This window comes from Plasmodium relictum (genome assembly GCF_900005765.1).
Source record: "Plasmodium relictum strain SGS1 genome assembly, chromosome: 13".
NCBI lineage: Eukaryota > Apicomplexa > Aconoidasida > Haemosporida > Plasmodiidae > Plasmodium > Plasmodium relictum.
In genome coordinates, this window is record NC_041691.1 from 1,311,334 (window position 1) to 1,332,006 (window position 20,673).

General features: G+C 19.2%; 3 protein-coding genes across 3 annotated transcripts; all 3 read right to left on the reverse strand.

The window, feature by feature from the left end:
• Positions 1-337: 337 nt before the first annotated feature.
• PRELSG_1333900 (NOT family protein, putative) lies at positions 338-13,136 on the reverse strand (the record flags this gene model as incomplete). The annotated part of the gene is made up of 2 exons (XM_028678868.1): positions 338-431; positions 601-13,136. 2 exons carry the CDS (start codon positions 13,134-13,136, stop codon positions 338-340), a joined length of 12,630 nt encoding a protein of 4,209 aa, XP_028535971.1.
• Positions 13,137-15,846: 2,710 nt separating this feature from the next.
• PRELSG_1334000 (conserved Plasmodium protein, unknown function) lies at positions 15,847-16,599 on the reverse strand (the record flags this gene model as incomplete). Its single annotated transcript, XM_028678869.1, has 1 exon — positions 15,847-16,599. The coding sequence occupies one exon, from the start codon at positions 16,597-16,599 to the stop codon at positions 15,847-15,849; it is 753 nt and encodes a 250-aa protein (XP_028535972.1).
• Positions 16,600-17,806: 1,207 nt separating this feature from the next.
• Positions 17,807-19,063, reverse strand: IMC1l (inner membrane complex protein 1l, putative; the record flags this gene model as incomplete). Its single annotated transcript, XM_028678870.1, has 1 exon — positions 17,807-19,063. One exon carries the CDS (start codon positions 19,061-19,063, stop codon positions 17,807-17,809), a length of 1,257 nt encoding a protein of 418 aa, XP_028535973.1.
• Between the last annotated feature and the right edge of the window lie 1,610 nt (positions 19,064-20,673).

Here is a 20,673-nt window from a genome sequence, read left to right on the forward strand (position 1 = left end):
AATAAAAAATAATTCACATATATATATATAGAAATATAATTAATACTTTATAAAAATTTCAAAAATAAAATATTGCTCAAACAAAAAACACATCTATAAAAATATATATATATAGGTAATTAACAACATATTTTATGAATCTTAGGGTCATTTTTTTTTTTCTATCATTTTTATCTTTTTTTTTTTGAATGTTTTAATAAATAAATTATTTATCTGAACAGAAAAAATAAAATTTAAATATTAAAAATTTAATTATTTGTAACTAAATAAAACTACACATATATAACAAAAATACTAAAAATATAACTTAAAAATTTTCTAAAAAATAAATAAAAAATTAAGCACGTCCTAAGCATGCCTGAGCAACTGATTGAAATAATTTTTTTATCTCCGTTGCGGCATGTATAAATGGGCACTCCCAAAAGTTAAATCTACAAAATAAAAAAAAAAATAGTATATATTAATTACATATGTGTTTATACAGCTAATATATATATATATATATATATATATATATATATATATATATATATATATAAACATAAAATTTGTGTGAAACTACACATAAAGAAAGAAAGTGCAATTTCTTGTGTAATTTACTTGGTATTTTTTATTAATTCAATAAATGTTATTAATAATCCCCATGGGTGAGGTCTGTGTGCTAAAATACGTTCTAATAAAACTCTAATTATTTGTTCTTGAATGATAACATCATTTGATTGAGAAAATAAAAACAGAATAAGACAAGAAAAATAATGAGTATGAGAATTTGGATATCTAATATGATTCACTATATTTGATAATAATAAATATCTACCTTCCATATCTAATTCTTTTGATAAAAATAAAAATAATGTGTAAGCTAAATTATTTTTAACAACTGTAACTGCCCTTGTTTTTTTATTATCCTCATCATTCTTTAATATGTTATATGAATTATTAAATTTACTTGATATAAGACTTTTATTTTCAGTGTTATCTTCCATAAGTTCTACATATTTTTTTGATAAATTAATTTCACTGCTTTTTTTATTTTCTTTTTCTTTTTTATTTCGTTCATGATTTGATAAATTAATATTTTTTTGGGTAGAATTTTCTTCTTTTCTCAAAACTAGTTCTTGCAGAATATCTTCATTATCATTTAGAGAATCTCCTTGATACTTATTTAAGAATATTGGATCGCAGTTGTTATTGAATTTAAATAGGTTATTTACTTTTGCTTTGCAAACACAAGTTCCTACATATAATGTCAAAGAACTTATAACAACTACATCGTACTTAACAAAAAATTGATAAATTTTATTTCTTGGTAACAGTAATTTTTCTTTTATTTGAAAAAGCAAAGAATAATCTTTTTTATTAAAATACTCGTCAATTAAATCTTTAAGATTATTTTTAAAAAGAGGGAAAATTATATTTGTCAAAATCTTAGGTACTAGCTTAATTTCTTGTAATAAATCAATTCTTAAATCTGACAAAAATGGATCAGGAAGTTTGATATTTCTCGGAAATGCAGAGAGAACAAGATTTCTTAGTTGAATACAATTCAAAGGAAATAAATTACAAAAAGTAACATAATAGCTACATAAAAACTCAGGGAAATCATGTAGTAATACAAGAAGTATTCTCAATGTTCCTATATAAAGTGTCTCAATTGCTTTGGATATATGTAATTTTTTTAAAAAGAATTTTAAAAAAGTGAATAGTGCAATTAATAGCTTCTTATATGTTCCCCAACAGCTAATATTTGATAATAATTTTGGCATAAAATATTTTGATGATATAAGTTGCAACCATGAAAAGCAAAAAGAAGGAACTCGTAAGGGAGATAACAATGAAAAAGATTTAGCAAAGCAATTTAAATATATCAAAATATCATTGGAATGTACACAATCTTCATTAATATCAATTAATAAGCAATGTAATAATCTAAAATAAGGTCTCTGATTAAAATTCTTTTTTTCAATTTCACACCTTTTATGAATAACCCTACATACTACATTTAAAACTTTTTGTAATATAACCACTGGAGATATTTGTTCAGTATCTACTAATTTTAGCATAGTTATAATCATTTTGGACCATGAATCAATATAATTATAATTTAATAATTCATTAGAATTTTGGGTTTCTTTCAGTTCTATTTTTTCTTTACAATTAATGGCTTCATTTATTTTATCTTCTTTTTTATCTTCTTTATTGATACGTTGTTTACTTTCCATTATTTTACTATTTTCTTCTTTTCCATCATTTCTTTTGTTGTTCTCTATATTTACATTCTTTTCTTTGTTATCGATAATATTATTTAATTTTTTCTTTTCTAATTCATCTGTTTTATTTGATACACATTCTTTTACACATTTCTCTTCTTTTTCTCTATCATTATGTTCCTTCTCGTTTTCTTTTTCGTATTTATTTATCTCTTCATTTTTCTCTCCATTTCCTTTTTCTTTAATTTGATCATTTTTCTTTTGTAGTTTACTAGTATTTTCATTTTCATTACTTATTTTTTTTTCTTTCTTTTCTTCCTTTTGTTGTCTCTTTGTGAGTTCGCTTTGAACTATGTTATCCTTTTCTAAATTATACAAAGCTATGTTAACTGAAATGTTAATGGAATGAGAAAAAAATTGATCACTTGTTTCATCCATCTTTAAAAATCCAAGCTTTGACAATTTTTGAAAAAATTTCACACATTTTAATTTATGTTGTTGTGTTATAGCTTCATACATAGAATTTGATATGCTTATTTTTAAAATATTTAAATAATTTTTATATATAAAATACCATTCCGCAAATAAGCAAGCAATAACAACTCCCTTTTCTTCATTTATTACTGGAGGAGCAGGCAAATACTTACATTTTATAGGTTCATCATTAAATATATCAGTTATATAAAAGGTTCTTTTATTCAAGTACTTTTTGTTCATTTTATTTTCTTTAAGACTTAAAATATTATTTCTTATTTCATTTTTTTGCTTTCTCAAAATGCTTAAATTCATTTCTTTTTGCAATTCAGATTCACTGGAATTGTGTGAAGAGGATAATATACTTATAATTGATGCATCCGATAAAGATGAACAAGAATCAGAAGAATATGATGAAGATAAAGAATTATCTTCTGCATTAGGTGTTAAAGAAGAATTCGAAGAAAAATATGATGAATAATCCGATGATGTTGCTGCTGATATTGATGCTTTTGAATTATTAGAATATAAAGAAGAATCACTCATATTATTATAGTCACATTTTTTATTAATTTCTTGAGAATCACTTAAAGTTTCTCTCTTGTTTGTATTTGAATCTTCGTTTTTAATGTATATTTTTTTTAAACAAGAGTTGTAATCTTCTTTATCATTTTTAATATTAGTATCATCTATTTTTAAGCTTTCTCGTTTGTTTACTTCTAAATCATCATAATTTTTGTGTAAAATTTCTTTTTCTATTATTTCCTCAGTGTTAAATGCTTTATTTTCATAACTCAATTTTTCTAATAAAAACATAGTATTTTCATCAACATTATCATTATCATATTGAATTTTTATATTATTTAATAAAAATGATTCACTATTATTTTCATTTAACCTAGGTGATAGCGTTTTTATGTATTTATTATTGTCACTATCATTTTGATAAGTTTCTCCATTATTATTTAAAGTATCACTTTTTGGTAACATTTTGTTTTGTTCTGTTTTTTCTAAATACTTATTTTTTGCTTTTTGTTTACTTATTTTTTCTACATCTTCTCCATATGTTTCATTTTCTACATTTTTTTTCTTTTTAATTACTTTTTCTTTTTCTTTTTCTTTTTCTCTTTTTCTTTCTTTCATTTTATTTTTATCTTCTTTTTCCGTATTTCCTTCTTTTTTCTTCTCTTCCATTTTATCCACTTCTGTTTCTACCTTATTTTTAATTTCTTTTTCTAAATCATTTTTATTTTTTTTTTTCTTATTACTGTTATATTTAGATGGGTATATGTATTCTGTTAGAGTTCTTAAAATTTTTACTGGCTCTTCATTTTTTTTTTTTTTTCTTTTTTCCTTTTTAATTCCTTTAATCATTTCTGTTAAATTATCTCTAACTTTTGTTAATTTCATTTTCTCTACCGGTGGAATATGAATATACTGATTATTATTAGATAACATTGCATCTATTTTAGCTAATTTTTTCAAAGATTTTTTCAAATGTTCTGGTTTTAAATACTTTTTCTGAATTATTAAATTATAAATTAACTGTGTGCAAAACTCTATAATATTCATATGATTATAATTCTTTAAGTATTTAGCCATACAATTATCTAAATTTTTATAATGAATAATATTGTAACGAATGAATAAAGAAATATGATTTATATTATGATAGGGAGAACTTAGTATATAAGAAGTAATTAATTTTTTTAGTTCTTTACTTTTTTTACACATCATTTCTAATATACATAATTGTATTTCCAAAAGAATATTTGCTTCATTAATTCCACCTCTGTTCAAAATATTATCATGACTTATAATCTTATTATCTGCATTTAAATTCATTATTTTATTATAATTGAGTGAACTATTTTTATTATTGTCTGCATCTTCAACTTTATTTATATTGGCAGTATCTGTGTTTTCAATATTATTAGAATAATTTATATTATTTTGCTTAATGATTTCTTGTATGTATTTGTATAACTTTGTTCCTATTATTTTGTAAACATCATCTTTATTCGATGATTTTTCACATATATGAATAATAATTTTACAGAAAACAAATATTTCGTGATTTGTTGATAAAGAGGATATTAATAGAAGAGATGGTATTTCTGCATATATAATTTTTTCAAATTTAAAAAATGGTGTTTTAATATTGCAATAATTATTAAAGGTATTTATTGTTGGTATAATAGGAGGAAATGCCAAAATATATTTTACATATTCTTTAATGCTTAACATGCAAAATTCAAAAAGAGATATAGATTCTTTTAAATTTATTTTTTTCATATTTTCTTTTAAAAATATTTCAGAAATAAAAAATAAATACTTTTTTTTGCATGATAAGTCAATACTCTTAATTTTTTTTATACTCATATTTAAATTTTCATTGTACTCTGTCTTATTAAAAGAACAAGAATTAAAATCATTATGTTTTGCATTATTATTATTATTATTATTATTATTATTATTATTATCCATATTACTATTGTTATTGTTATTATTTGTTACTGAATCAATATGCATTATCATATTTTTATTAACCATACTGTTGCTATTAGGAATGTCATTTATTGTGCTTCTATTTATTATATGACTATTATTTACAATATCATTATTTACCATATTTTTATATATTACATTATTCTTTTTTATATCATTGTTATTATTATTATTATTCATAAAATTGTTATATGCGTATGTATTATTACTTTGTTCACTACATAAAGAATTTTTCATACTACTTTTCAAATTTAAATTTTTCATATTTTTCATATATTTAGCATTAATAGAATTGCATGTGTTGTTAACGTTATCATTATTGACGTAATTACTAGAATAATTATTAACATTAACAATATTATTTATATTATTACTATTAGAATTTTTATTAATATAAGCAGAATTATTAATTGTATTATTACTGTTATGTTTTTCTTCATAATTAAGTAATCCTTGCTTGTTATTGCTATCTACCTCATTAAAATTATTGCCATTATCAATATAATTTTTTACATAATTATGTATCTGATTATTACTACAACTGTTCATATTATCCACATTCGTGTAATTATTTGTATTAAAATTATAATCAGAATTATTGCAATTAGAATTATTTGCATTCTTATATATATTATAATTATTATTAGAGCTGTTATATAAATTTAAGTTATTAATAAAATTCATATTATTATTATTTACATTATTTAAAATTAAATTTACATTATCTTTTATGTTATTATTTTTACATGACATGAACTTCACGTTATTATATGCATAATTTAAATTAGGAACACTTTTTTTATAAGAAATATCACCATTATTGTCATCATCCTCATTATTTTCATTGTAATATTTCTCATCTATATACTTATTTTTATCATTATCCTCTTTAGATTCTTCTCTCCTCATTTTTGTTAAAGTATCTTTATATTCATTTTCTTGTTCTTTATAATCATTAATTTCATAATGTTTTCCGTCTAATGAATTTGATACTAAATTTTTATTATAAAACATACTACATGAATTATCATTCAATATATGTTCACTACTTTTGCTATTTTGATAATTTAAGCTCATATTGTCATTATCATTTGTCAAACTTTCTTGATCGTTAGAATTAGAAAAACATAATTTTTGTTGCAATTTTTTGAAAATTTTTAAATTCATGAAATTCTTATACACTTGAATATGTTTTAATGTTATATTTTGTGCTTTTAAAAACACTGGTAAAGCATTATAATATTTATTCGTAGAATTATCCTTTATATTTAACTTATGAATGCGTGCATATTTTCTAGAAGCATAAATAGGTTTCATAATTTCTTCGATTTCAATGGAAGACTTTTCAATAGCTACTTGTTCTATTATTAAATATATTAAATTTATATTATCATTAATCAATGTTTTTATAATATCATCAATAATAGCATTGTTTCGTTCAGAACAATTCTGATCAATTATATTTCTTAAATTTTGAACTAAAATATTTTTTAAAGGTTTTTTACAAGAAACTAAAACAAGAGATGAAGATATACTGGTTGCCATTAACAAAGATGCTTTATGTAAAATTGTTTCTTTTGTTTCATTTGCAAAATCCTTTTTCACTAATTCTCTTGTTGTGATACATCCAATCAAAACAAACCTATCTACGACAGATGCAATTATTTCTTTTATTGCTGAGTCAAATGATAGATAAATTAATGCTTTAAACTTTGGGTTCAATTTAAGTAAAGAAATGTTAGGTGATATAATTATATTTTTTTTTAATACATTTAATATTTCATCACTTAATGGATCAACAAATTTGTTTCCATTAACATTATCATGATATACAGCCTGGTTTTTAAAATTTAATTCATTATTAGCTACGTAAGATGGTGATGATACATTCTTATTAATATTGTATTCATTCATCTTTAACTTTTCTGAATTATTATAAGGAGCATTTTTTAAGTTTGATACATCTACATAATTATTTTTTACAATTAAATTATTTGATAAAGAAGGATATGAATCTTTTTTTACATTATCACAACTCTCATTTTTAGTTGTATTCTTTCCATTCTTCATATCAATCATTTTGTAACATGTATCATTTTTATTTAACGGATATTTATTTTTATTTAAACAATAATTAGAGTTCTTAAATGAATTAGCTTTAAATTCTAATTCATTCATTTTTTCTTTTTTTTTAGTAGCTATTTTTAAATCTTTCATTAACAAATCTTCATTAGTATTGGTACTACTACTTTTACATAAGCTTTCATTATTTAGTATAGTGGGTGGTAATAGTGCTGTATTTTTATTCTGTATATTGTAAATATTATTATCTAAAGAATATATTTCCATATTGTTTAAGGAATTATTTTTTGCATACATAATATTATAATTAGAATCATTCATATAATTATAAATGGAAACTGATTGATTTTCACTAATATTATTACTTGGTATTTTTTTTTGAGCATTTTTTTTCAAAAGAACTTCATTGCTAATATTACTTTTACTCATGGGTTTAAAGCATTCCAAATTTTTAAAATTTTTAGAAAGAGGTGAACTTAAATTAGAATTAGAATATACATTATTATTGTTATTATTATTATTACTCATATTATTTTTTAACATTATCATATCTGGGGAATAGCTACCAATAGTATTATTAATATTTTTATTGTTATTTATTATATTTATATTATTTACTTGGTTTATATTATTTACTATATTTATGTTTTCCATGTTAATGCAATTAGTATTTAAGTTATTAGATTCTTTCGCATCTTCATTTTTTCTATTTTTATTTAATAAGTTGGAGCTAGCACTTTTATAATTAAAAAATTCATTGTTATTAGTTGTTACAGTTGAACTAATATTATAATTATTTAGCATGTTGAATCTAATATCATTATTGATTAGGACACCTCTATTGGCCCTATCATTTTTAAGTATAAAATTTTCATTGTAATAATTTGCACAAGAATTAGAAGATTTGTTATATATATTAATTTGATTAGCATTAACTAAATTATTAGCATTATTTTCATTTAAATAATTCACATTCAAATTAGCACCTTCATTTAAGTTGTTTCTAACAAATAAATCATTAGAATTAATTGGTAAACTGCGGCACTTTATAATGTTACATTTATTATAATAATCAAATACATTCATTTTAAAATAATTAAATAAAATTTCTATTTCAAAAACCAAAATAGTTTTTAAAGACTGTACTTCATGTAATTCCCCTAATAAATTTAAAATTCCGACAGTCCAAGGGTTGGGAGGTTTGAAAATTTTCGAATTTTTAATGCTTTCTAAAATTTTGCAAACAGCTGGTAAAGTAACTATTAAGTATCCATTATCATAAGAATATAAAATTAACTGCTTAATGTTCATATATTTTGACATTAATGGCTTATTTCTACCTAATGTTATAATACCTATCCATGCACCTAAATTTTTGAGAAGTAATCGATAAGTTGAAGAATCTTTCATTAATTCAATAAAATTTAATAAAGCGTTAAAAACTTCACAAGATAATTGTGTAAAATAGTCAAATATTTTTGCAACGTTAACTCCATTTAACAAATTTAAATATATTAACATATCTTCTGACGTTTTTTTTTTAATAATAATTTTCAATAAATTAAAAAATACTATATTTCTTTTTATTTTTACATCAATGTCTATTACTGTTTCTTTATATCTATCATTAATTCCAGTTATATATTTACTTTCATCATTATCACTATCATCATAATTTAAATCCTCATCATCATCATCATAGCTTGAATTTTCATCAAGATCATCATTATAAACATTTTTTTCTTTATTAACATTATCATTTCCATTTTTCTTTTCTTCAATCATTCCTTCTTTCAATTTTTTTTCATTATAAACTTCTTTTTCTATATTTTTTTGAGTAATGCCATTTTCTTGCTCATACTCATTTTTTTTGCAATTAGTTTTCTCAGTTTCATTTTTTTTATTTTCTAAAATGCTTTCATTTTCTTTTAGTTCATGTTTCTTTTTTTGGTCATATGCTTCCACTTTATTTAACCCATCAGTAGTATCCTTAAAAATTTTACTTTGCTTTTCATTAATGAAACTTTTATCCTCCCTTAATGAGGAAGTGTCGCTATTTTGGTTTTGTGCTTTATATTCATTTTGGGGACTTGAAATATTTTCATTAATTTTTTCTTTCATTTCTTTTTTATATTTTAAACTAATTTTATCCACAGAATTATTAGTATCACTTAATGTAACTTCCTTTGAACCAGAATTCTTTTCATTTTTCTTATTTTTTTTTTTTTTTTTTTGTTCTTGTTCTTTTTCTCTTTCTTTTTCTGCTTTTAATTCTTTTTCCCCGTTTGCTTCATTTACTTCATTTTTACATTTTTTTTTTTCTGTGTTGTCTTTATTTCTCATATTCTTTTCTTCAAAAGATTTTTCTAAAATTTTATCGTCGATTATTTTTAATTCTTCATCACAAGTTTTTAATGCAACTAGGTTATTGTTATCTAAATTAATTTCATTTTCTTTTTTCATATTTTTATTCAAAATGTAAGTATCCTCCTTTGTATCATTACCCCTAAATGTATTTATATTATCATTTATATTTTTTTCTTTTTCTTTATCTTCACTTATCTTATTTTTGTTGAATCCATCTTTATTTAATATCAAATTTTTTAATTGCTTTCCTTTTATTTTTATACTTTCTGAATTTATATTACTTAATATTTTCGATAATTTATGCTTAAACTTCTTTGTAATAATCTTATCTATTAAATTCTTTTTATCATCGCATATTTCATTAAATGCAATATTTAATAAATTTAAAGTGTTTGCTTCATTATAATTTAAGCTATCTTCTAAATTCTGATTAACTTGTTTTTCATTTTCTATATTATCTTTTAAGTCTAAATTTATTTTATCATTTTGTTTACATAAATTCATAATATCTTCAGTATTTGATGTTCTTTCGGTAAAATTATTATCAATACTTTTTTTTAAATCCTTTAAATTTCTTTTATCATTATTGAAGTCATTTTTTATCATAAATTTTAAATGATCACTTTCTTGTGTATTTAATCCATTTAACTTTATACTTCTCTGACTCAGAGTTTCGTAATTAATACAACTTTTTGGAGTCATTTTTTCTTCATATTTTTGATTCGTATTACTGTTTAAAAATATTATATTATTTTTTTTTTCTTCATGAAATTTATTCGCTTGTATGTTATTTAAATAAATTTTCTCATTATAATCATTATAAAACATATCATTATTATTATGTAAATTGTTATGATAATTCATATAACTTTCATTTAAACTGTTTATATCTACCTGACCCTTAATACTCTCCTCTAAATAGCTATTTTCACAAATATTATTATTTTGATTAAGACTATAATCTAAGATGTTGGTTTCTTGTTGAGTACCTTTTTTAATATTTAGCTTATTTACATTTTGATTATGAATATATTTTGTATTTGCACTTTCTATATGAGTGGAATTGTTTAAATTAAAATTATTATTATATACATTAAAAAATTCATTATTATTTACATTAAAAAATTTACCAACATTATTCGAATCACTTAAACTATTGACATTATTAATACTACTGAAATTATTTACATTATTTACATTATTAAAGTTATTCATATTATTCACATTATTAAAACTACTTATATTATTCATAATGCTAGAGTTATTTATTCTATTAAAGTTATTAAATGTTTTCATTTTCAAACTATCTTGGTTATAGTTGTTCATATTTTCACCTAAATTAATAATGTTTTCATTATTATCAAAATTGTTTAAACACTTCGTATAAATTTTGTTATTAATGCTGCGACCTTCATTAATTTTATTCATAGAACTTACACTTTTGTAATTATTTATATTATTAAACTTACCAATAATATTATTAACATATACAACATTATTATTGCTATTACTTTCAATACTATTATTAATATTCTCATTATTTTTATTTATATTATTTCTGTTAATAATAATATTATTCATATCATGAATTATACAATTATTCATATTATTATTACTATTATTACTAATATTTAAATTATTAACATTATTATTAATACTAGTATTGTTATCACTGCTAATGGTATCAATTATATTTCTTTTTTTCTCATTATCACTAATTATATTGTTATTATCTTTATTATTACTATTATTAGCATTATTGTCACTTTTATCGTTGTCATTGTTTTTATTATTATTATCGTCTTTATTATTATCACTGTCTTTATTATTATCATCTTCTTTATTATCACCATTGTCTTTATTATTATCATCTTCTTTATTATTACCATTGTCTTTATTATTATTATTATTATTGTCATTGTTATTATTATTATTATTATTATTATTATTATTATTATTATTATTATTATTATTATTATTATTATTATTATTATTATTATTATTATTATTATTATTATTATTATTATTATTATTATTATTACTATTATTATTATTATTATTATTATTATTATTACTATTATTATTATTATTATTATTATTATTATTACTATTATTATTATTATTATTATTATTATTATTACTATTATTATTATTATTATTATTATTATTATTATTATTATTATTATTATTATTATTATTATTATTATTATTATCATTATTATCATTATTATTGTTGCTGTTATTATTGTTGTTATTTTTGTTATTTTCTTTATTATTTTTTTTATTATTATCTCTATTACTTTTATTATCATGATCTTTATTACTCATATGCTTACTGTTATTAGTATTATTATCATAATTATTATAATTAATAGTTAAATTATTATTTATTAAATTTTTTTTTTTATCCTCACATATATTATTTGAAAAATTAATGTTACTACTTACAACTTCATCAGTATCGTGTTTATTATTTAACACCGCAGCATTATTTTCAGTTACAGAGTTATTGTCGCTAATACATGTGTTCTGGTTCTTAATATTAAAAAAATCTTTTGAATTCATTTTATTTATATTTGGAACATTTTTAGAGTTAATGATTAAATTAGGATTGTTCACATTACTATATTTCATGTAAATATAATTAAAATCTTCATTACTTTTTATAGTATTTGAATTATTTATTGCATCTTTACTAAAATCTGGATTGGCATTTGTATTATTTTCTTTATTTTGATTAATTTTTTCATAATCAAAATTAATAGATTCTTCATTATTTGTATAAGTATTCTTTTTTTGTAATGTTTCATTTGATATAACTAAGGGGTCTCCTTCATGAAATTTATTTGTATAAGGTTTATTTTTCAAGTTTTCTGAATTGTTACTTTTACTAACATTTTTTTCATTTCTCAAATTCTTATCATCTCCTTGTTCATATGATAAATTTTCAGTATTACTTATATTTTCCCTCATATTTATATCTAATTTATTTATGCACTCATAGCTTTTCTTTTTTTTTTTAAGTATACAATGATCATCTGGATAATTCAAATTGTTAATCTCGTTGCAATTATTTATATTGTTACGTGATGCACTTGTTAGCAAAATATAGTTACAATCATTCGTAACATTTTTCGAATGATTTTTTATGTTGTTATTAATAATTTCATTATTAAAATAATTATAGCTACCGTTGCAATTTTGGTAGTTACTTAAATGTTCGTTTGCTTTGCTACTATTTGAATTAATATTACAATTCAAGCTATCAATTTGACTAGCATTAATATTACTATTGTTCCCTTTATAATTTAGATTTAAGTTCTCTTCCAAGGATTCCTCATATTCGCAATTTGTTGCACTTTCATTAGCATTCAATAAGATGTTTTTATTAATTGGTTTGCTTAGATTTACAGTTATATTTTTGTTTTTAATTATGCAAAAATGCTCTCGTATATTCGTATAATAATTGCTTTTATCATGGAAATCCATTCTCATATTTTAATAATGTAAAAATACATATTTATGATTATATAAATACATATTTTTTTCTTAATATTTTTAATTTCTTTTCTTTCTTTTGTAAATCTAAAATGTTTTAAAATTATGACAAAAATTAAAAAAAAAGGAAAAAAAAAAATACATTGATTAAATACAGATTATTAAAAATATATTAAAAAATAAAACAATTATAAAACAAGTTGCTTTTAAATTAAAAAAAAAAAAAAATGAAATAATAAAAAAAAAAAAAATTATTCAAATATTTATATTAACAAGTGCAAATTTATTTAATAAAAGAAATATTTACGATTTTTTTTTTTGTATATTCACCTTTATTCTTGTTTGCAATTTTTATTTTTTTAAATTTATATATTTTAATTATATAAATAATAAATATGAAATTTAGAAAAAATTACAAAGGTAAATATATAAGAAAGTAAAAAAAAAAAAAAAATTCATAAATGGAAAATTAAAAAAATATGCTTCAAAGAATTTTTAATTTTTTTTTTTATATTAATTAAAAGGAATTAATAATTCTTCAACATGCATTTTTTTTTTAATAAAAAAATCTGCTATAATAATTTTAAAAAAGAGTAATTAAAGGAAAAAAAAAAGAAAAAGAAAAAGAAAAAGAAAAAGAAAAAAAAAAAAAAACATAGAAAAGGAAAAAGAGTTTTTTATGATTTTAAGGCTATAATTATGTTTATTCTTAAATTACATTATAAAAACAGATAAAGTAATGTAGAAAGAAAAATAATATAAAACTGTAAAAAAATACATATGTGTAGATGTACACAAGTTTTAATAATACTTGAACTAATTTAAAATTTTCATTTCTTATATATAATATTTTAATAAGCATACATTTTCAAATTATATTTTATTCATATATTTATTTACATGTTCATATATCTTCTAAAAAGTGCTTATATGAAAAAAAGAAAAAAAATTCAAAAGTTAAATATAAAAGGAGCAATTATATAAAATTACTTAATCTTGATTTTTTGTTTTTTGTTTTTTTTTTGTTTTTGTTTTATATATGCAATAATTCAAAAATGAAATTGATTTAAATTGTAAAAAATTGTTTAATAAATTTCTATAATTCTTAACCGATATTCTGAACTCCGAAATCTTTAAAAAAAATATTTATAAAAAGAATTTTAATAAATACTCATTTTATTACTGTACCGAAAAAAAAAAAAAAATCTATTTTAAATATTTATATAACATTATTAGGTATATATATATATATCAACAAAATATATAAAGGAAATAACATTTAATAATTTATCATTTATAAAAAATATTATTTGATTAATATTTTTATTTAATAAAAAAAGTATAAATATTTTAAAATTATGAAAAGACATGTATACATATATTTGTACTTTATAAATAGATTTCCTATATTTATGAAAATATTGTTACTTTTAATTCATTTTAATTTTTTTTTTAATTTTTTTTTCTATAATACAAATGATTAATGTAAGTACAGAATGTAGTATTCATTTTTTTTTTTTTTTATTAACAATCTATATAATCTGCTTTTATGTTATTCAAATGTATTACGAATAATACATTTAAATTTTTTGTAAATTAATGAATAAAAATGTCAAAGCAGAAATCAAATTAGTAATAAAAAAATATTATGATTTAAATTACCTTATAAGCATTCGGTAGAATTATATAGAAGCTACCATTTTCATATAAAAAAATATTTATAAAAAGCAAATAATAGCAACAATAATACTAATGAAGATAGAAATAACAATATATATAATAAAAAATTAAAATATGTGAAATTTAAAAATTATAAAAATATTTTTATTGAACATTATAATTATTACAAAAATTCTATGAAAACTAATGTTTATACAAAGTAAAACAGTAGTAATAATAATTATGATTAAAAAAAAAATAATAATTACAATAATAATGGTTATTCCCAAAACAAAGTGAGAATATACACTAATATTTAAAGTAAAAATTATAAAAACAATAACTTAATACAATTAAGATAATATTTAAAATAAAAGTAGGAATTACAAATAAAAATTATAATAAAGTTTTAATTAGGTATTTACTCAATTATATATAAGTATTAAAAGTTAATATGTTTCTACCTCTTCATAATCAAATTAGTTTGAATTTTAATTAAGAACAAATATATAAGTTACTTTAATTATATATGTATATTATTATAATAACGACAAAACAAATGCAAAAAAATATAATAAAATATTATATATTTTTAATCATTTATAAAAAAAAATCTTAATTTTTCACTTATTTTTATAACACAACGGATAAAGATAAGGATAAATATAAATAAATGTTTTAAAATGATTTAATATTAAAATTTTTAATTTGTGATGAATATATAATAAAACAATCAAAATATAAGAATAGTTTAAAATATGCCAGTCAATTATTCTTATAACGCTATATTAGATTTTTTTTTTTATGAATTTTATATTATTTATTATTTTCACTTTTACATTTTTTTAATGTGTTCATGAGTTAACATTTTTTTAATTTCATAAGGAATATCTTTAAAATAAATCAAAGTCATAAAAAAGATAATTGCTTATTTCATAAATCTTTAAAACAAAAAAAGAAAATTTTTTTGTTATGTATGTATACATAATATCGACTGCAAATTATAAATTATGATTTTTTTTCTTTTTTAATCTAAAATTTTTTCTTTTTAATAGTTAGATAAAAAAACTTTTAAAAACTCATATCCATATTTTTTTATTTTATCATCACTGAAACCAGTTAAGTTCAAATTTCTGATGTCATCAATGGAATTAGGTTGATGTAATAATAACAATTTTAAATTTTTTGTACTAATTAATTTTTCAGGATCTTTAATGTTATTCCTCTTTGATAAATTTTCTCTACATTTTAGCAAATCTTTTAACAAATTATTGTCATTATTAATGTGAGATATGGAAGAAGTTTTCCTATTTAATTTGTTATGTAATAATATGTTTTCATTTTTATTTGAATTAGATAATTCATTGCTTAATGTATAGATAATTTCTGTATTTTTAATATCATTATAACTGTTGTAAGTATTATATACTTGCTTAAATGTGGTTTTTTCATTTCCCAAATTTCTGTTTTTAAAATCTTCAGAATTCATATTGTTTTCCGGAAAATAATTTTCATTATTATTTGCTTTCCTATTTATTATTTCATTTTTACTATTTTCAAAATAATTATTTATATAATTTATGTTATAATCCTTGGAATTATTTAAATTGTCAACAAATTCTATTAATTCATTAAGGCTTAAATAAGAATTAGATTTACACTTATAATTAATATCATTTGAACTTAAATAATTATGAATATTTATATTATGTGATGGATTATAATATTTATACGGTATATTATTATCTTTTAATGATTTTATTTGCTCGTCATAGTTATTTATAACATTCGCTTTTTTCATTTTGAAAAATATGCAGAATATTAAAAAAAACAAAAAACAAAAAAAAATAAATTTATTTCAAAATTATGATATAAATATATTTTTGTAAAGTTTCATTAAATATGACATAGTAACTAAAAAAAAAATTTAAGAAGAAATTATAACTTTTGTATTTTTATTTTATATTCACAAAGAAAAAATAAAGCCTTTTATTTGAATTTTTGGTAGCCATATTCCTATTAAAAAAAAATTCATATATAAAATGTATTCTTAAAAAGATTTTTTTAAGCAATAAAACATTTAATTTTAATTTTTATTAATTATATATGTCATTTTATATACACTTTTTTTTTTTTTTAAATTTGAACTTTTTTAAAAAATGATTAAAAAAATAGATAAAACAAAAGTAAATTAAAAATATAAAAAGTTATAAGAGCAATTCAATTTTGATAAAGTTAAACTTTTAAGCATATATGAGGTATCTAGAACAAGCATTTTATGAAAGCTTGATTTTAATTCATTTTATTCTTCTTATATTTTTAACTGTTTGTCTTATTTTAATTATTCATTTATTTGGAATTTCACAAAAGAAACAGGCATTAAAAGTGTGAAGAAGATAATGTATTATTTGTTTCTACTGTATATTGTATTTTACATTTGTGATCAATGTTGTTTGCACAAATTAGTGATTCTTTTTTATATGTTAAAAGATATAAATATACGAGGAAAAAATATTTTTCAATTTAAGGAAAATAGTAGTACAAATTCTTAATGTATTATTGCTAAATAATTTAAAGAAATAGTAAAAACTTTTGTATATATTCTTTAAAAAGTAACAAAATAAAGATAAATCATAAATAATTAAAAATAAATATATTAAAAAGGGAATAATAATATTCTATAACAAGTATGCTTTCTAAATATCTCAAATAAATTATATTTGAATATCATCTCATGTATATATTTTCATATATATATAGAATAAATTTTTATTAAGTATTTTATATGTTTTCACAATATATGAAAGCCGTTTTGTATTATTATAATGGTTAATAGAAATAAATTTTCCTTTTTTCTTTTCTTTATAAAATATTTTAATTTATGATAATAATTACTGTAATATTTTTTAATAATAAATTAGTTGACAATTTTAATAATTTTTTAATTTTAGCATTTAAAATAATCAAAATAAAAAAAAAAGAAGAATGAAAAAAATATTAACTAGAATTTAATTATGAAAATTTTTTTTTTTTTGGACTATAATTTCTGCTGTAAAATCATTATTGTTACTTCCCTTATTTTCAAATTCATCATCATATATATAATTTTTATTTTTACTGCTCTTGTTTTCAAATTCATCATCATATATATAATTTTTATTATCTCCATAGTTATTAGAATAACCATCTATTTTATCATATTGGATATTTTTTTCTATATTATTTCTGTTATATTTATTATAAGATGAATAGGAATAATAATACTTTTCGTTTTTATCTGATGAATTAACATTATTTTCATTTTTTGGTGTATCTCGTGTATTACTGATACTGTCATAATTAATATTATATTTATAGTAATCTGTGTTTTCATTAGAAATTTTAGTTCTATTTTGTTGACCATAATTATCAAAGTTTTTATTTATATTATTTTCATTCTTATCGTATTCCGTTTTACAGTATGTATTATTATCGTTTATTTTCATTTTTTTAGTACCACATTCCATTGGTGGCGATGAATATATGTTTTTTTGATTTTTATTGGAAATATCTACTTTTGGTAAATGCTCACTAAATCTCTCATTTTGAAAATAAATATTAGGGATATTATTCATATTGTGAAGTGTAGGAATTGGAATTCTTTGAGGTATATTTTTGTCTGGTTTAAAACAAAATTGTGGAACATCATATGGTAAAGGAATATCTATATGAATATCTTCTGGAGGTCCAACTGGTGTTGGCACATAAATAGGTACCTCGATTTCAATATCTTCAATTTCAGGTATTTCATAAATTTTTTCCATTACTTCTGTATATGGTTTATGGATAATATGCTCCTGTGGAATATCAATATATTCTATTGGTCCTGGAATATGTCTAATTTTTTCAACTTCCCTTATTTTTAATTTGGGAATCATTCTAACTTGTTCCACAGGAACGTCTACCACTTTCACAACATCTACAAATTTAGTTATTTCTCTAATTTCTGGAATTTCGACAATCTTAGGAATCTTATGAAAGACAGGAACGTGAACATTTTTTTGAGCATAATTTAATCTATATCGTGGTACTTTGAAAAATGGAGGATTCGAATATTTTTTTATAATAATTGGATTGGAATGGAATTGTCTTCTTATATCCCTTTTATATATTGGATTTTCAAATTTTCCATTATATACATTAAGTGGATAACCAACTATTGGGAATTTTTTAAATCCTAAATTTTCACAATTAAGTTCTATTGGTATATTATTACTACTCTTCATATTTATTAGCTGAATTCATAAATTTTTTTGAAAAGAAAAAAAAAAAAGCATGAATTAAATTGATGGTATATTTATATGAAAATAGAGATTTTAGTTAAACATTTACTTAAAAATATACAAAATATACTTTAATGTAACTAAAAGCAATATTTAAAAAAAAGGATCAAAAGGAAAGAATCTTAAAAATAGGTATTGTTATATACTTAATAATTTTCATAACATTAAATAATTTTAAAAGTAGTTTTAAATAAGAAAATATGAAACTACAAGCCAATTAAAAGCACTTGTAAATATAGGCATGTTAATGTTATTTTTAATATATAAAGTATTTAAGAGATTTTTTTTTTTTATTAATTAATGATAAAAATAAAAAATAGACGCGATATTTGTAACTTGCTCTTTAAAAAAATGTAATAATGTATTAAGAAATGGAATTATCTAAGTTATTTTTAATTAAAAAATTCTCATAAATAATGAGAAAATAATACAACCAAAAAAAAAAAAAAAAACCTTTTTTTTTTAATTTTCTTGTGTGTAACGGTTTAATATTTTTGCTATATTTATATATACATATATATATATATATATATCACAAATTATTTACAGTTTTTTTTTTTTTTCATAATTTTTCATATTAATTAAATATTGTGTGCGTTTTAGTGTTTCAATTAAAAAATTTTTTTTTTCCTTAAAAAATATGAACAATAAATATAAAATTAGCTGAAAAAAAAGGTAGTTGTATATAAGTATAGATCCTAATATAAACATGACATTTAAAATTTATTTTATTGTTATAGTAGTTCTATATTAATGCTAGCTTATAGGTATGTTAATTAAAAAAAAAAAAATTTATATTTCAAAAAAAAAAAAAAAATGATCAAAATAATCAAAAAGTTTTTCTCTTTTTATATTTTCACTAAATAATTTATTTCTAAATGAATTTCTTTTAAATATTTTGAAATTTAATATTATAAAAAACTTAATGGAGACGAATTTTGCTTGAAAAGGAAGATACATTATCTATTAAAATAAATAAAAGATTATGGAGATATATTATAAGAAATGATACTTAAGTGCATAAAAAATATAATTCTCATAGTTTTACATTATATGTGTCATGTTCTGTAAGTAAAAAAAAAAAGAAAGAACGTCACTCCTTACTCTCAATACTATTAAACATTCATTTTTATAAAAGAAAAAAATATATATATGTTTATATAATATTTTTTCAGCTGTCCTAAATATAATAAGTGAAAATTACAAATCTTTGTTCTATTAAAATCTTTTAGCAAAATTTATAGATAATGACTAAGGTCTTTAAAAATATTTTTTTAGTTAAACTTGCTTTGATTATATATAGTTTATTTAATTGCATGAGCGCGTAATTTTTATATAAAAAAATGAATATAGGAAAATATATTCGTATAATTTACAAATATTAGAGTATATTTATTTCAATTTATATAGACTTTTTTATTTCTTAATTTTTTGCCCCTTACAATAAAATATACAAATTTAATTAAATTTTTTTTTTTTATAAAATTAAAAATATAGAATTTTTAAAAATATAATTTTGAATAATTAATTTCTTAAATCAGTAATCTATCAAA